Below are 19,138 nucleotides of genomic sequence, written 5' to 3' on the forward strand. Positions count from 1 at the left end.
AACACAATAGTAGTATTAAGCCCTTACGCGTTTCATCATGCACTATGATTACTTCAGAGGGTGATACATCCACATTGCTGTTGTCTAGCCATAAACAGTGGCTGGAGCCCCCAATGCTAGTAACCAATACATGGAAATTGTGTCAAGTAAAACCTTAAATTAATATTTTTTTTTTTATTTTTTTTTAAAAGTGTGCATTATGTTTTGCATTTTCTGTTTACAGCTGCTTGTCATTTTCTTTGCTCAGTACCTTAAAAGGTATAACCTTAAAGGTAATAGCCTATCTATCACTCAAAAATAGATAAGAAACAGAATATCAGAAGATAACTGTAACATTAAAAGTTAGAAACACAAGGCCTCAAATGTGTCTGCATTCAGCAGCTTCATAAAGCATGGTGGATTGTATTTGCCAGTTTAGAGATTGGAAGCAAAATGGATTTTTTTTTTTATTTTTACTTTAAATTCTTGCCACAGCAATGTCAAAATAAGATTTTAATGTAGGCCTTTTTTTAACCCTTTGAAGGAAGATTTTATTTGTTTTAAACATTTTCCTTTTCCCCCCTCCCCATTGTTTTATTTGTACTTTTTGTATTAGAAACTCCTCCTTTTTTCTTATTTCTGCACTTTATGGAAATGATTATTTAAATAGAACATCACATCTAATTTAATATAATGTTAATCGGGTCAAAAGAGGATCACTCAACTACTGACACCAAATTTATGGCTAGTAATCCTTTAGGGGTTTTTTTTATATTTATTTTTGCCACAATACCACTTATACACCAGGCATGTCAAACTCAAAACCCCAGTTGGCTCAAATAATCAAAGTCTAAGATTGTGTGGGCCACACGAAAAAGAAAGTCTCATATACAATTTTTCTAAGGTATATTAAGAAAAGAAAAAAAAGTTTAAAGTTTTCTTCCCGATGCTTGACACTGTGCCCTCCTGCTTTTGATCCCCTTCTCCTATCTCCCCTGTTTCACCATGCGCCCTTCATGCTGCTTCTACTCCCATTCATCTATCTCCCCTGTTTTACACTGTGCCCTCCATTATGCTGCATTTGCTCCCTTTTACTTACCTTTCTATTGCCTTCTTTCTTCTCTTCTGTTATCTCTTCTTCTTGTGGCTGCTCCCTGGGCAATCCGCACTGCAAATGTTGATCGTGATGATGTCACACCCAACATTCACTGCGTGGGTAAGGAGAGGGAGACGAGTGCTGGTGGACAAACGGGGGGGGGGATAGCAGGCGGGGGGAGCGCCTCAGTCTTGGCGACCAGACCACCTCAACACACACAGCCCGCTTTGCTTAACCCACAGACCACAAAATATATGCTTTTGGGCTGCGACCCTGATATTCACAGTAGTGTGCTTATTAGCTTGTGTTAATAAATAAGGAGTTTTCTTTTTGCTCTAAAATTCTGAACCTTATAAAATAGTCACTGTTATATGTTAAAGTGGAAAATAATTGTCTTGTCCAGTTTCTTAAAATTAATACATTTATGTAATAAAACATTATTTTAATATTGAATTACGGAGCGCAGCCAAAATGTAAGCTTGGCGTTTCATTACTGAACCTTCCCCCTGATAGTCAACAAAGGGAAGTTTTATACTATTTGAACAATGAAAACCGGTTACAAATGTACATAAAGGATTACAGTGTTCCAAAAAATAAGTTAATTGCAATATGCAATAAATTCTGTCTATCTGGGTGGATTAAAATGCTGTCTGTTGTTTTCGGTCCCTCGGCCAATGTTGACATCTTGTTTTATTGGTCACTTAAAACAGTTCACTCTTAAATAGAAATATTACAATTGGTGAAGTCCTGTTTAGTCCTAAATTAATAAGAATTTCACAAAAGATTAGTGTGAACTAACTCATAATTTCTAAAACATATTGATATTCAAATACATTCTTACAAAGGAATCAGTGAGGGTTTTCTGAATCCTTCTGCCCTGTAATATAGTTGAATAACTGAAATTTAGGCACAGTGCGAAGATTTTGTTGCTACAAAAACTCCTAAAAATGTATTATAATACGATAGAGCTATCTAGTTGTAAAATAAAATTCTCAGCTTCATAAGTTGCTTAGACATGAACACATTGATCGCAGTTTAGTACTTAACAGTGTGTAAATAAGGTGCTGTTAATTTGTATAAAATATCAACAACTTAATAGATAATGATTCATGAAGTTTTTCCGAACAATTTGTAAAGTTATGTATTTCAAAATGCCTTTTAAGACCATTTTTAGGGATGAACAGGGTTGTCTTTTAAGAAGTATTTGTCTGAAAACAGAATTTTTTCCATGATTTCATCTTCTGTTTGACCCTACATGCATGGCTTGCTTTCATTGACCACGTTTTATGAGTTTCCATGCTAAATTCTATTTTTGCTGGTAAGATACAGCAGTTTATTTACAGCTTCTTTCTAAAAGCATGCTGAAAACTTATAGCTACCTCATTGATCTCTTTAATTACCTTAGCCTAGTATGGACGTTAGCAAAACATATTTGCTGTATGCAGTAAATATGCTGATATTAAGAGCATTTCTTGTGTTGTCGCCAATATCGGAATTTATTGTTCAGTAAGGAAGAAAGTGTAACATCTACAGTGTTTAAATACTGTGTTTACTGTGCATGTTAAAATGGTCATCCCTACCGCAACTGGATATGCTTAGCACACAATAATATATATACACTTATTTTTATTTTCAGTTTGAAATTAATACAGTAAATTAATATATTGTATGTCCATTATGTAGGAGATACAGATTTTTGTTTGTATGCTTTCTGTATACTATTACACAGTTTGTGCAACCACAGAAATATACCTAATAAGATAACTATCCATCTGCTCGAACCCCTTTGAAATGTGTATTTCTTGCATGATGATTATTACTTTTTGAATTTTTAAATTTATTTTTACATACCAGGGATACCTTGATGGATCTTCCATGCAGCTGGTTGTGTTAATTTGAATGTAATCTTATTCTTGTTTAGGGCAAGGCATCAAACCTTCATTTAGCCTCCATACAGTTTAGATTTCTCTGAACTGAATCCTGTGTGTCAGCAATCAAGGGAACAGGAACAAAAAGAGAAAATAATCAGTTCTTAATTCCCATTCTATGTCCTTAACCTGTGTTGTTTTTTTCACATTTTAAAGTGGCAGTAAAATGTTTGGTTGCAAACGTTTCGGTGCAATAGGGAAAATGTTTGACAATTGCAAAAATGGAAATAATAATGCTATGTAATGGGGATGATGTGTAAAAGAAATTAGTGAAGATTATCCCTGGGTTTTTGTTTTTTTTATTTAAAGGCAGTTGTGTTTAATATTTTAAAACAGGTGTTTCAAATAATGTTTGAAACCATATTATTAATAGTAGCCACAGTCTTTGCATTGATATTGTCAAAGGAGAGATAAATTATATATCTGAAATGGTGAAGTGTTTACGCCTTGAATCTGTCCCGATGTGCTATTTGCGTCATCCCTTTTCTGATTGATGATATGAAAATCTGTATAGGTTTGTAATACACATTCTGATTTTGGCATGGTAACCTCTAACAAATTGCAAACTGTGAACATTGGTGTACATTTTATAGTCTACAGAAGTACATATTAACAGCTAATCAGGATCTATCAAGGAGAAGCTTCACAAGATTACAAGACAGCCTGCTTAATATTCTGCAAGACACATCCTAGATATCAGTGCTTCATGTTAATTCAATAGGCATGCTGCAGAAGCTTCTCTAGTTGTAATGAATCTCGTGGTTTGAAATAACTGCAATTTAGGCAGCTTGTATGACTTAAGCTGAGTACACATCTATACAATTATCGTGCAGATCACATGATTCAAGACAGTTTTTTCAGATATTGCATGAGTGTGTACGCTCCCACGATCATGTTGTATTGTACCAAAACACATTGCATCTTTTATAAACGTCAAGATCAACGATGGACCAATGTCATGCAAACGTGGAAGTGTGTACGCACTCATGAGCAGCAGCATAGGCAAATATCTGTAGAGTGTGGACAGAGTCACAACCTTTTCAGCAGATGGTTATGACAGATGAGAATCGCAGATCTGAAGGTAAATCTTGTAGAATGAGCCAGGAGGGCAGGTAACAGACAGTTTAGGGGTGGTGGAAAGAAGTTAGAGGCTCAAATCTCGTTCTCGCGCTTGGCCATTGCATTTATTATGGATTTACCACTTATAATTTCAAAGACAACACTCACAGCATTTATTCCTTAAAAAAAAAGAATCCAACAATACTAATTCAACCTTATGTCTGCAAATGTTTCATAAATATCTTTCTGAATTGTTGTATGTATTTTATTCTTTACAAATGTTGGAAACAGTTTGTTAAAGATACCAGGCGGAAATACCTCTGGAGTTTGCTTAGGCAGTAGCTTGAAATAGTTGCAAAAATCGCAAGTGCCTTCTGTGATATTTTTGAGGAATTTGGATCAAATTAAAAATCCTGTCTGTTGATGTTTATTTTAAATTACAACTGGTATAATTTTCTCATGTGTGTGTAGATTTCTGGATTTCTAATTGAGATGCTTTCTGGTCATGGGGAATAGTATGAAATTGTTTAATTTCCATTGTGACATGATTTATAATATTTGAGCTAACCATGGCTGACATTTCTAACCATTCACTGCAGTTGTAAAATCTTTGTGCAATATATTACTAATTTCTATTCATTAAATCTATTTGGACCTGTCACAATCAATCATTTTATTTTTCTTGTAGCTTATCGTTGGTGTACAATGCTGATATTTCACTTTGCTTGGGATAAAGTTATGTAGGAGTGGTTGGAATGCTTTGATTATATTGTATCAGTCGTTGTTGTTATAGGTGACGGTCTCTTTTTTTTTTTTTTTTTTTTATTCATTTTCGAAACCCCCTTCCCCCGTCTAACTATTGCCATGTTTTAAAACCTGCCCACAAAGGTCTAAAATTTGTATCATCCCGGTTGGCAGATCTATGTTTGCTTCCAGTGCCAGATCAGGAGAAAATGGGGCAAAAAACAGACTGTGTTTTAGCATTTTTGCCTAACCTCACTGGGCTTTGTAAGCACACACACAGCTACCATTTTGAGTTGAATTTTGTTTGGCTACCAAATGTAATCTAGCAAAAGAGCTGAAGATTACTATAAAAGATGTACGTAAAATGTATTTTAGCATTTTTGTTTAGTATAAGACAGTGTCTTTTTAAGTGACCTTTTGGGGATGGGTTTTGTTTTGGCCATGACATGTTCTCTTTGTTTTTCTACCTCCATATTTTCAAACCTCAGTAGGACTTGGCAAACTCTGTGACTGCCACTAGACATTGACTGAGCCTCAGGGAGTCGCAATCTTTGACGTTTTAGACACACATTGGTAAATTCATGTGATGAAGAGTCGTGACTTATGAGTTTAAAATGCAGCAGAGCATAAAATGTGTGGAACTGACTTTATTGCCAGAAGCACATAGAACCATATTCATATGTTTGGAAAGGTACAGTTGTGATGGCTAGGAAAGCCTGCAGTGCTGAATTATTTAGAATCGGTGGGAGGAAAAGCTGAGGCCTTCAGGAAATGTACTACCTGAGCTATTTTATGCGTCTAGCAACTGTGCAGAGTTTAAAGCTTTTAATTAGAAATGAGAAGACTTTTGTATTATACTGTGCTTTTTACCCTGTGGTTTCACAGTGTACTGTAACTGCTATACCTTTTTGTTGTTCATGCAAGTGGCCCTGCTGTGTCTTCTTATTACACAACTCGGAAATGTTAATGAGTTCCTTAACAACTCTGCAATATGTGCATGGGCCACCCTGCAAGAGATGTTCGTTATGAGAAGACCGTTTGTTAGTACCGCTTTATTTAAAAAGATTTTTCTTTAAAACATGCACAAGGAAAAGGTCATCACTACATCTTTAAATATAATCATTGAAATATAACTGGCTGCTCCAATGTTATTAATACGGACTTTGTTCAGAGGGTGCCGATGCACATTCTTCTTTCAATGTAACCGCATTCCTGTACTCGTCCAATTAAACTGAATTCAAAGTGTTAAACGGTTTGCAAAATACTTTTTCACTGCTCAATATTATCCATTTGACAGCCCATAAGTTTGGTTCTGCTTTTTTCCATATATCTCAATATGTTACAGTGGGGAGGTTTTTTCAAGAGAGCAAGAACAAACTATTGTCACATTTTATATACTTTTCTAGATACAAATAGGTATGTACATGAAGTTTCTAAGGTTGGACAAATTGTAGTTCCTCAGCTGTGAATGAACATGCTTTGTTAGACTTTGGCCAACAGAGTGGAAGCGGGCATTTATTTTTGGTGGGCGAACAATGATATTAGACCTCCCAGATCTTCCCATTGTTGTGGTCATCTATAGCTCTTTATACATATTTTTGCTCTTGCCTAGCAATTTACAAAATAAATGCGGACTTTGAAACAACTTTACAGTACCTGGAATAATTCAAACCTGTTGCAGTTGTTCCTCACACTTCCAAAATCTTAATGATCTTCAGAGCAACCTCCTACTATGTGTCTCCTTCAGTTTTTTTCTTGTAAAAGGTATTGCAAGTCATATTATATATTTGCTATGTGAAAACTGAATGTGCCAATTAATATCTGCCTGTTGTGTACACAGGTTAATAGGCTCCTAGCTGCGCTACATTTTTCTGTAACTAGCTTTATACAGCATTTACAACATTGATGGGGTTAAAGTATTTAATAGCAACTAATGAGGGCAAGCTAGGTGATAGAACTTTCAATTTTTGCATAGGTAATTTTCTGTCCCGGCGCCCTCTATTGCGGTGAGAACAAGCTGCTAATGGCTAAATCAATTTGTATTAGGGATCGGGAATAAAATATGAACATGGCGTGCTCCAATTACAGCATTCTTTTAACATGAGTGATGGCTTACTTTTAATCTTTTCTGCTGTGTAATGTATAGACATCTGTACCTTGTCCACATTTCACGGATGGAAAACATTACAAAGCTTTAAAAATGTCAGCTTTCTTGATGAAACCAATAAAATAAGCATGGAAAAGCAATATCTGTTCCCTCCCATATTTATGCAAGTATCTGAGATATTAACTTGTATGGGGTCTTTATAGCCTGGAGCTGTTCAAGACGAAGTAGGTATGTCATGAAGTTAATAAATTTGCTGGCTTCAAAGGGAGGGCTGATTGTGGTCACGAGACACCATCATATATTTTTCCTTTAGTGCTCAGTTGTTTATGGCAGCCTCATGCCAATTATTTTACAGATAGTTGTGTGATGTCACACAGCAGTAGATGGCTTTTCAGGCTAGAATGTGCAGTGTTTCTACTGTATATCTTCTGTAGTGACACATTTTAGTCAAGATTAATCATTCTTCCCCTTTTACAAGAGAGCTTTAGCTCTTAGAGCTCTCTTTTTCACTTGTGTATGTCATATTGGTTGCTCTTCAGTGCTTATGAACTGCGCTTTTCTACTTATGGAAGCACCACATCCACCCTGTGCTTTGTTTGACTGTGAGTAGACTTGTGGTGTCACAAATTGAACATTTCTGTGGACAGTCATGAATAAAGTCTTGCACCCAAAACAAGGACGTCTTATTGAATACATATGACTCCTATTCTTCCCAGAAGTCTTCTGGGGCTATCATAAAATCTATACTAGCTGCTACTACTGTGTTCCAATCTGTTTTTCTAATTTAATATGTTTGTTAAATGGAATTTTCTAGTGGAATATCAGCGAGTTGTTTTTTGATGCCAGTGAATAGGCTTAATTCTCTGTATCGGTCACCCCAGCTGTGTAATTTACTAGTTCTAGCTACAAATTCCATTTTTGGAAAGACATCCAATCCATTTTAAACTCCGTTTAGTGAGTCTGTGTTAACCACTTTTCTTGGTATGGAATTCCATAGTCTGACCACGCTTCTAGTGAAAATATCCCTTACAGTGCTTTTCTCTGTTTGTAGTGGGGGTGTCTATGTCTCACCTGCACATTGTGGTAAGTTTAACAAATATTTTTATTGCCTTGAATACATTTGTAGATATAAAGGTCGCCTCTAAAGCTCCCCACAACAGTATCAACAGGTGACCGAGCACACAGGACAATGGCATCATCTGCCAACTGTATTTTTAGACATGCCCAAAAATATCCTGTAGGTTTCTATATCATTTCTCAGACAAGCCAATTGGACTCATATACACACACACTCCCCCAATATTGGAATGTTTGCCATTATCAGTATGTATGGCCAGTAAGAAGTTCAATTTTTAAAATCCATATAATATATAACATAGTTTTCCTATGTTAGCAAGGCAGAAAGTCTCTGAATGCTAATTGTCTCCTATATCTTTTATTGTTATGTGCTTTAAAACTAAACCTCAAAATGAGTTCTGACCTGGAAAATTTTATTATGAGAACTGTGGCCCCTGGGTGTTTGTATGTTTGCAGATTGTTCTCATAGTGGTAAAGGGCTGGGATATCTGTACGTAAAACATAACCCAGAAATGTACTAAACACATTCAGAATTCATTTAAATATACTACCATTATTTTCATCATCATAAAACTCTACAGGGTGGATTGAGTTACAAAACAACCAAAATAAAATTGCATATAAAATGAGAACAAGTACAGACAAGGGTTACCAGGGAGGTGCACTGCAGATGTGAGACAAAGGGTAGAGATGACCCTACTTATGCGAGCTTACATTGAATACATTGGTTTAATTCTTAGTCTGTTGTCATGATTTAAAAAAAAAAAAAAAGTCTGATCCATCTCTATGCCTCTTTACAGCTAACTAAATTTACATTTAAATGAGAAATATTACCATTAACACATAAGATAACACTGGTCCAATGATGTCTTTTAAACCATTTTTGTTGAAAGTTCTTAAAAATATTATTATATTGATGAGTGGGCAGAATGGTGGCTTAGTGGTTAGCACTTCTGTCTCACAGCACTGGGGTCATGAGTTTGATTCCTGACCATGGCCTTATCTGTGTGGAGTTTGTATGTTCTCCCTGTGTTTGCGTGGATTTCCTCCGGGTGCTCGGTTTCACATTCCAAACGCATACTACCTTCTTTAAATGCAGTTTTTATGATACATGCTTTCTTTGTTGTATGCACTTTACAGCTTATGGATGGAAGCTGTGGAGGTCCAAACTCCTTAAGTCATTTAGATCTTCTGTTGCATTAGTAATTGTGTTTAAACCACATTTCCACATGGTGTGATGTAATATGAAGGAAGTGGACCCTAGACACAGCTGTCTGCTTTAGCAGAACTTTTCTCCTGGCAGTGTGGTATGCCACTCCTTTCCAGTTTCTGTACCAATAGCAATGCTGGGCTGCAGGGTCACATCAATATAAGGGTCTTTAAAAACTGTCCTTAATATGTGGTGGTCATTAGTGTGTGTCTTCTGGGATTCAGCCCTGCATATTATTAAAAGTAATCTTCGTATATGTAATTGTTTTTTTTGGGGGGGGGGGGTTTTGTTGTTTTTCAATTAAAATGGACTCTCCTGCTACTGTGAAATAAAATAATTTACATATTTTAATTATAGTAGTGCCATTTAGTGATCATATTGTCATGAGAGATGGACAAGTGCTCGCAGTAACTCTGTTTTGCTTAACATATGTAATTTATTTATTTTTGAGTAGACGTTTTCAAAAACATGTTGCCCAAAGTAATTTACTTTTAAAAACATATTGCTGCATCCAACGCTTTACACGGCCCTGTTATCTTAAATTTATCCTCCTATACGGATATCACAAAGTATACAGGACTTTGTGTGGTGAGTAAATATCCTTTACAATACATTGTCAGCAGCCTATGTTAGTGGTATTGATTACTTGTGTACAATTTAACAGCATGTAATAAAACCATACACTGTGCTGCCCTGTACCACGTACTTCCATGCCTGTATTCATGTTACCACTAATAACTAGTAATTTGTGGTGCTTGAGGCAAAGGGATATATAGAGGCTTACACAAGGTCACAGCTTGGTGTTTGAAAATTCAAACTGCTAATAATTACCAACTCGTATCCACTAAAATCAATATTAACACTCTGTAATGCAGTAACTGGTATTCGTAGCAGAACATTGCAAGGCTAGGGTTAGGATTCAAGTAACTACTATATAGAAGGACTAAATAATTGTTTTAAATTTTATTTTTCTCTTAAAGCAAGGGTTGTTTTAGTGAGGAATTGATAATTCCTATGCACTTCAGGTTTCCTCTTCTACAAAATAGGAACCAGATATTCATCAGACTACTAATTAGCAACATTGCATATAAATATAAAGATCTACTATGAAGTAATAATGTTATGTTAGTGATTATTAAAAGTTGTGCTTTCATATTGCTACTGTAGTTAAAGCTCAAGCTGGAGATCTCGTATCGTTTGGCCAGTTTTCAAACATAATCTTTAATGACTATCATTGGTTCATTTTGCTGGCAGACTAATTCTTTCTATTTTAATACATTAATTATTTATATTTTGTTTAAAAAAAAAAAAAAAAAAAAGCTTTATGGAATACACAGTGTAACTTGACACATTTCCAAAATGTATTTCTTTATTTGAATAATTTCTTTTCTGTTTTTCATTGGTTTTTTTTTTTGTTTGTTGTTTTTTTTTTTTAGTGTTGGATATGGCCAGACATGTGCCATTGTATCGAGCTCTGCTGGAGCTGCTCCGAGCCATCTCTTCATGTGTAGCATTAGTACCTCTGCTGCTTCCCCTTACTGGGGTCAATGGAGAAGAGGAGGAAGAACAGATGGAATCACAAGCATCTGTGGGCACCTTGCTGGCAAAAATGAAAACCTGCGTTGACACCTACACCAACAGATTAAGGTACAGACAGTATGCTTTAGACCTTCACGTGTTGATCATGACCATATAGCTACCATGAGCCATGGATCTCAAAATTAGTGGATGTATGTGGTTTCCTTTGTGTACTAAGCAATATGAAAACCCACATAAACACAGGGTGCACATACAAACTCCATACAGATAGGGCCCTGGTCGGGATCAAACTCATGACCCTAGCACTGCCCATTGTATATATGTTACAAGCTGAAAGAAAACATTCAGACAGTTGTATTCCGTAGCCTACATCAAAATAGTTTTGAAGATTTGTGAGGGTTGAGTCCAGTATGAAGCCCACTTCATGCAATCTCGTTTATCCTGCATAGAATTTTCCAGGCTGGAGGCCAAAAAAAAAAAAAATCCATTCCGGGCTATTTCAGCCACGGATTACTTTTTTTGTTTTGTTTACTCCAATATCAAATTGCACTTGTCTATGCAAGTGTCATTGAGGATGAAGGCTAAAAACATTTTGTTAAAATGCTCGTTTTGTTCTGCAAAGTTGTCTTCAGACCTGGGGATGTTTACTATGGATTGTTCTTAATGCAGGTGTTTGTACAACATTTCATTTAAGAAATCTATAACCCATACAAACATAATAATTTCTGTCTATATTATCAGTTCACATCAGATTTAATGTATGTCAAAGCTGAGCAATGTATTATTAAAATACCATTTTAGACTGAGGTTGCAATGATAGTGTAAAATCATCTTACAATTTTAACCTATTCAAGAAACATAGTGGCAGCGTAAGTAGAAGTAATAGTAAAAATATATTTAAACGTGAAGCAAACTTTTGATTGTAAAACCTATTTTTAAGGTTGTTCTGAATCAAGAGCAAGTTCCATTAAATATAAATAATTAACAAAACTTGAATCTATATGGAACTATTAATAAATTATTTTTGCACAAGAACCCAAGGTACATAATAAGCTGGATTGCTACTGTTGTGACAGGTTGAAATGAAAGTGAAATGCTACACATGCAGGTGAGAGATGGTACATACAGCGTCTTCCTTGCTGGAGCATAGAATTCGTACACTGTTACATGATACAACTCAGATGTGCAGTGTTTGGCCAACTGTGTGGGGCATAATGATATTTCAGCTATTCTTTAGTGAATCCTGCTTTAATACAGAAATTAAAAATGATCTTTTATTAGATCAGTAAAGAAAATAACTTTGGAAAATCAAACTACACTGGTAAATGTTTATTTAGCTAAGGAGAGAATTTTTGCTATTGACATATAATTTGACAGCAGAAAAGAACCTACAGATCTATCTTATCTTCCCCTTTTTTTTTTTTTTTTTTTTTCCCCCCCCACTGGGAAGAGGGATCTTGGGAAAGTTTTTAGTTCTAGACACAACAACTTCCCAAATACTTTCCATTCAGATAAAAGCTTCACATATGTTTTGAAAAACAAAAAATTGCAATTTCAATAGTAGATAGTTTTGATAAGTGCTCCATGTGTCAAGGAATGCGTTTTTATTCTTCTATTCTAAAGACTTTTGAAATAGATGGCCTGTTGCTACAAGTGACAGAATATTTTCATCAGCCATATTTTGCCCATAAGTGGTTATAACTTTTAAAGTCTTCTCACAGAAAAATGTTTTTCCACTTGCTTTTTCTCACCCCCAAAATCTTCTCACTTAAATATTTAGCCCTATACACATACTGTGGAGTCATCAGCATTCTTGTGAATGGTTACAAGCAGGTCATCCATTTTGACTCCGCATTCTTATAGATAGACCATATAGGAAAAGTAAGCTAACGAGAGTCCATGCAATTTGAATTATTTCAAATAACTCCTTGTTCTCCCCAGTGCCTATTTCCTCGGCGCTCCACCTGGCTCTTTAGTACTATTATAATAGGAGAAACCATTGTTTCTCCTATCAGAAGAGTTGTTTTGTGAGCAATACAGCAGGCAGGGTGTGTTAGACCATTGACCACCAGACCAGTCCTGGCAAGCGTGGGCACGAACCTACATTGCATTGCAGGATTAACCATTTTGAGTGCCGTTTCATGTTAGAATTCATCCATTGAAAAGTTATGTAGTGAACAAAGGACTTCACAATATAAGTGGTAAAATATTTTTTATGTTTGCTATTTAAAGCACCTTAATTACACTGATTACTGTGCTTAAAATTATATGTAGGAAAGCAGAGGCATTGTTCAGAGATGCTGCCTGCTACTGTGCACCTCCGTGCAGATATATGTGCCTGTCAAGTCTCCAACATGAAGAAATGTGTGTGTATAGGTTGCAGAAATTCATTTTGATAGGAATACATCTATATTTCATGTAGCTCAGTGTAGAAGCATGAATGTCAACGTTTGGCACAAGCTAAATTAACAGTTTAAATTATAACCACCTTCTCAGTCCTTCACTTCTGGGTGATGTATTGCATTGGGAATATTGCTTTGTTTTACAATGACTGTCAGTGCAAATAATGGTGTTTTTTAAACTTATTTTAATCAATCATGTGGGAAACCTTATCTGAATAGCCGATCAAAGGGTTTCCCAGTAGTGAACACTTTCATTTCCGCACAGCACATGTTTACAAGCCTGTTTCAGCCGTCTTCACTGTGTTTAGGCCAAAATTGCTGAACGGTGATCACTTGATAGATGGATGGATAATATATATTTTATCATGTACCGTATAAATTTAATTAATGGAGTTAGGTATATTTATTGCATGGGTATAAACCTTTACAGCCCACAAGATGAAATGTTGGTCAGCTCTAAACAGCACTGTTCTTCTCAGCTCATCACTAAATTTTAACTGGACATCATCTATAGGTAATTTCCATGGTGTAGTTTTATTTGTGGAACATGATGATTTGTTTATGTAAATGGCTGTATTTAAGCACAATTTCTGTCAGCTCTGGAATGTATTTTTGGAAAGGGAAAGCATTTGTACATATTGGTATTCCTTATTTTAATGAAATTTCACATTGAAGTGACACAAGTCAGTTTGTAAAGATATAATGTTACAGAAATGGAAGTTTTCTCAATCAATATATAGGTTCATAGCAAGTGCTTGAAAGGGTGGGGCTTATCCAGAAAGGAACAAATACAAAGAAATATCCCCTAGCACACTGCTTTAACCAGTAAAGTAGCTGCGATTTCTACTTGTACATAAAAATGCACAATTCTCAGTTAAACACATTTGCAAATGTATGATCAGCCACCTGCCCTGTCGAGGTGCTTCTGGTAATAGGGTGGTCCTAACTAAACAATGAGTCCCTATTTTTGTGCCATACATATGTGTTTTTAAATTGAGAGCTAACTTACAAAATCATAATGTTTTCATTTAAATAATTAAAGGATAATAACACTCAAACTTGAAAATGTTTGGATAGAATGATTTCAGTAAACTAAACTAGCAATTTAAATTATGAGTAGATGGGAGACTATATAAAGGCATAAGATCACAGGTCCGGTACTTTGATTAATGCCTCATATATTCTAGTATCAATTTCGTGCCTTGTACTAGCAGCTTTGCTGGTAGTACAACACATGAAAGCAGATCTGAAAATAGTACCCATTGATTACAATGATCTCATATCTGTTTGTAATGTTACGTGCGTTCAGGAGCTTGCAGAGCATTGCAGATTTCTGCTTTTCATTGCGTTTAAATTAAATGTAAAATGTATTGAGGTGGGTGGAGTGGCCTGCAGTTACTTCCCAAATGCAAATAGCATAACCACATATCAAATACATTTGCATTTGACATGTAGTTTCACTGGTATTAGAACTTGCATTTTTAAGTGCAAATCAAACACCAATATGTACCTAGTCTTAAAATATCCTCTTCTATTTTAATTGTATATTACATTTTATGTTACAGAAGTCTCACTAAGGAAATTGTGATACTTTATTGAAATCATTAAATTCTATAATTGGGCATAAATACAGGTTATTGATCGGGTTTTGTATGCTGACGGGAATAAATTTGTGCACAGAAACCCAATACCTCTTAGGTGCAGCATGTATGTTAATGACCCTTATATTTTTGCGTGCTAAGGAGGAAATAATTCTTTAGCTGTGATGCAAATCTGTAGGGCCCCAGTATAAAACCAGGGTTCCTCAGTGCAATACTTTCACACTATCTGGGCCCCTAAATAACAGCAATACACCCCTAATTCACTGTGTTCTGCATTTATATAAAGATTCTCACACAGGCGGGGTATACCATTTCATAAATACCAACATATATTTATTTAGGACTGATGTACAATACTTTAGAATAAGAATAGGCTTGCATTTAACCAGATATTTCACTCACTTTAAAAAGCCAAACTGTAAACTTAATGTGCCCAATCAGAGCTATTGGGGCAAACTATGTAGGCATAACGTGTGACATTCTTGGATGCAGCTGCAAGTCTTATTGCACATTCTGCTGTGTCTTTGTTTACCTATACACTGCAAGGTGGTGACCTGGACAGTGCCCCCTGCTGTTCAGGCATAGTCCACACTGTGCTCAAGTCACAGGCTTTGTTCTTGATACCAGAATGCTGGGCCTTCTCTTATAAGTTCAGTGGTGATGTCTCCAATCACCAACTCTAGCTTGGAGTTGACATCACTACTTCCTGTCCTGCAAGCCTCTATAGACTCTCTTTCCAGGCACTCCCCCTTGATACAGGAAAAAGAAAGACCATGTGGTGGCAGCCATCCTTGTACACCCAGACAGCGTTCCACCCTGCTTCTCCTGATTTGATTAATGCCCCAAGCTTACAGTGGACTTTCCTCAAACTAAGTACATGTTCATTTTGCTGGGTGATCACCCCCTGCAGAGAAAAACCACCTAAACCCGAGACAAAACGCTAGCTGAATGGAAGGAGGTAATGCATTCCTGTGTATAGAAATTGTACTATGTTCCAGTTACAAAAATGATACAAGGCACTTTGCAAAGCGCAGTAACAATATCTTAATCTAGACAAACACTAAAGTACAAGCGTCACATTGCACAGTAAAACACAACTGCGTATGCAAAACACATCAATATGAACAAATGCCCCTTCAATGTGCATGCCACCCTCGCAATGATTCATAAAGTCCCTTTATATACCATAAAATTAGAGCAGCTAGAGCTTATGAATTATGCACCTAACTGGGGGAAGGTTTCCCGGGTAGGCTTAAACTCTGTTAGATATGCCTTGTACTCCTCCATCCCACACACATACATTACATAACACTGATACCTTATAATTACGGATCTGCAAATATCTTTGCTTGGATTCCTCGCCCCTTCAACATCTTCATATCAAACACATGTTGCTGACACAGATAATTGTGTGACATACCTTATTGATATCCCCATCATTTTAAAAAGCACAATCAGGGCAAAATAAGCTACACTCCTGGTTTGCCCAACTCACACCCCTGATCTCTAACCCTGCATAGATCCACTTCTATTGCCAGTAACCCATGCCCACTTTCTTAGGCCATGCTACTCTAAGCATTTAAGAATTGTGATTGTTCTGCCAAAATTGGGGCTTTTAAGAGGTGTTCTTATCTGTTAAGAAACTATAGAAGCAATTTCAGTATAGCAAGAATGAGGATAGTAGAATGCACCATCTTTTTTTTTTTTCTGGCCGTATTTGTTTAAAGCACTAGAAAACTTAAGGGACAAAAATATATACATGTAAAACATACAAATACTCCAGAAATCTAGAATGAGAAAATAAACAGCAATCCTGCTGTCTGGAGCTTACAGTTTAGACTAAAAATCCAGAGTTAAGGTAAAGCATTGTCAATGGATTTGAAGGTGAGCGCAAGATTTATTTTTATTTTTTTACATTAAATTTTGGAGGTCATGACTGACAAAGGGTTTTGGCATTATTTAATCACAAGTTCTCCAGAATAGAAAAGAAAATGCGATATATTACCTTTCACAAGCAAATTTGTAATTGAAATCATGATTCTAGGAAATCAGAGGTGACACTATACATTTATCCACAGAATAGCCAAATGCAGTCCTTTATTATGTACTCTGTATGACATTCTGCAGTTGTGAATACCCAATTAACTTATTCAGTGTAAAATCATTGCTTGGCATCCCTAAAGGAGGCTGTAATTAATACAGATACTAATTTTATTTTTAGCATTTTTTTTCTCCAAGTACTTGAATAGCTTACTAAAAATATCTGCCAATTTTGTTATATATGTTCTGTTGTAAATGGGGTTTCCAACTCCCTCATCCCTCCCTTCCATAGAAGAATACTGTAGTGGAGGTGATTTCCACTAGACAATTGTTCTACTTGATAGGCTCCTAGCACTCGCACAACACAGGACCTCTGCTGGTCACCTTTGGTGTTGCTGAGATCTCTAGAACAGAAGAGATCTGAAGGAGCACTGGTAATTATAGGTGGAGGACCACTCAGCAGCCAGCTGTCTTTAACAGCTTGTTTCAGTTCTCTCCAGGTCCAGAGGAACTCGAGCAGCCCCAAAGGTGACCAGTTGAAAATTCAACAAGCAGAATTTTATCAGTGGCCCAACTGAGATGGTCACAGTTAGCAATTGTTGTCGTAGATATCAATTTACCTATTGATGGATGCATTTATATTTTTGGCGGTTCACAAGTTGGTAGCCTGCAGTGTATGCTCTGTGGGCAAATGCTTAAATGGGAACACACTCGAAGGGTTAACTCTTTTGCTGAACACAAATATTTCAACAATGTACAGAAATCAGTATTTGTTGTGGCTACAAGCCAAGTTCTATAGGAGTGAATCCTATACAACTGGATGTAAGAGCTCAGACAGTCATCTTTTTAAGCTAAATTTATACAGGTTAGCTAATAGCTCTAGCATGCATATCAGTTACACCAACTCTAATATATGCTGCTTGTTATGCAGTAACCTAAATAACAATAGTAACAAAGTGTGGTTGCAGGAGCCAGTTTTTTTTATCACACTACTAGAATGTTGCATACTTTGTCTAACCTGTAATTTGCCTACTTGAGCTAAAGATATTAAGCAGAAGCTAGATTTTATTTAGAAAAAGAAAAAATGCTGTGAGCAGTCTGCTTGTCATATAAAGAATTTTTGTTTTAAAAATAAAGGAATAAAGTAATACTTGGAGAGTAGGTGATCCTAATCAAAAAACAACCTAAAACAGTTGCAATTATAACACTATCCCACAGCTGCGCTGGTTGAGACGGATCATACAGGAACCCTTTGTAAGGGTTTGAGCATGATTAATTTTCTGCTATACTGAAACTTATTCTGGCAGGACCAAGTGAAGGGCGCTTAAGTACTGCAAATATTTTTTCTTTTTGTGATGCAAACAAAAAAATTGAGAGGTTGGGGGGATTTTAGCTTAAAATCCCAAAGCAAAAGTAATTATCTCAAGTGGCAGATCTAAGGTACTTTCTGCTGTACTAGCTATCTGCATGCAAATAAAGGGGCTGTAATAATAATAAAAAAAGGTGCTTTCTGGCATGGAATGAACGTATTTGTAAAGAAAGTGCTGTGCAAGTAGAAAGTGCCATGTTAGCCAATTAATTCCTTTACTCCAGATCATATTTGTTTTTATTTGTATAAAAACAACACTTTTGCCAAATTGTTCCCTTGTCATGTGAGAATATACCGCAATGCCTTTCCTTTAACTACCTCATGATGACTGATGCCAAAATTACACAGCAAAATATTGGACTACAGATTTATTTATTTTTATGGCTTGTATACACAGATTTCCGAGGCATAAACCCTTGCTACAGGCTACATACAGGAATTTAAATGTTCATGTCTCCCTAATATTGATTAGCAAGAGAAGCGTTGCGTAAAGCCATCATTACTATTGTTTGTTTTGAGATACCTTACATAGCAAAACTTCTCACTTGTGCTGGAGACATTCTGACAGCTGTTAGTTTTTTGGTTTTCTAAGAAAATGCCTCAAAAGAGTAATTTACCAGCAAGCAGATAATGTGCTGAATGCAGAAAAACAAGGAAACCTGATTGCTAAGGAATAAGTAAACATAATTTATTGTTAGTAGCATGGAGCAGGCTATAACAGCCATTGCCTGTCTCCTTTTTTTCATTCCTCTGGGCCCAGTGCCTAATCATAAAACAAGTACATTTATTTTGTTAAGCATGTTTCAAAATAGGGTGCTGATGCAAGGCAGCCAACAATCTGCATTTTCTAAGACAGCAATATGATATTACTGTACTTTATATCATTTGTATTTTTATAGTATTTAAGCCCAGCAACACTTGTAGCAATTTCTTAATTGGCAAGCCCCTTTATTACACTCATCCATGTGTATTTTTATAAGTGTTTTT

General features: G+C 36.0%; 1 protein-coding gene across 8 annotated transcripts in view; it reads left to right on the forward strand.

Annotated features, from left to right (window-relative positions):
• Window positions 1-19,138, forward strand: part of BIRC6 (baculoviral IAP repeat containing 6) — a 265,056-nt gene that overhangs the window by 195,325 nt on the left and 50,593 nt on the right. For all 8 annotated transcript variants that reach the window (XM_075203663.1, XM_075203667.1, XM_075203660.1 and 5 more), the window contains one exon: window positions 10,637-10,847. In XM_075203663.1, the coding sequence (XP_075059764.1) occupies window positions 10,637-10,847 (211 nt within the window). The remainder of the gene's footprint in view (window positions 1-10,636; window positions 10,848-19,138) is intronic.

The sequence above is a fragment of the Mixophyes fleayi genome, chromosome 3 (genome assembly GCF_038048845.1).
Source record: "Mixophyes fleayi isolate aMixFle1 chromosome 3, aMixFle1.hap1, whole genome shotgun sequence".
Lineage (NCBI taxonomy): Eukaryota > Metazoa > Chordata > Amphibia > Anura > Limnodynastidae > Mixophyes > Mixophyes fleayi.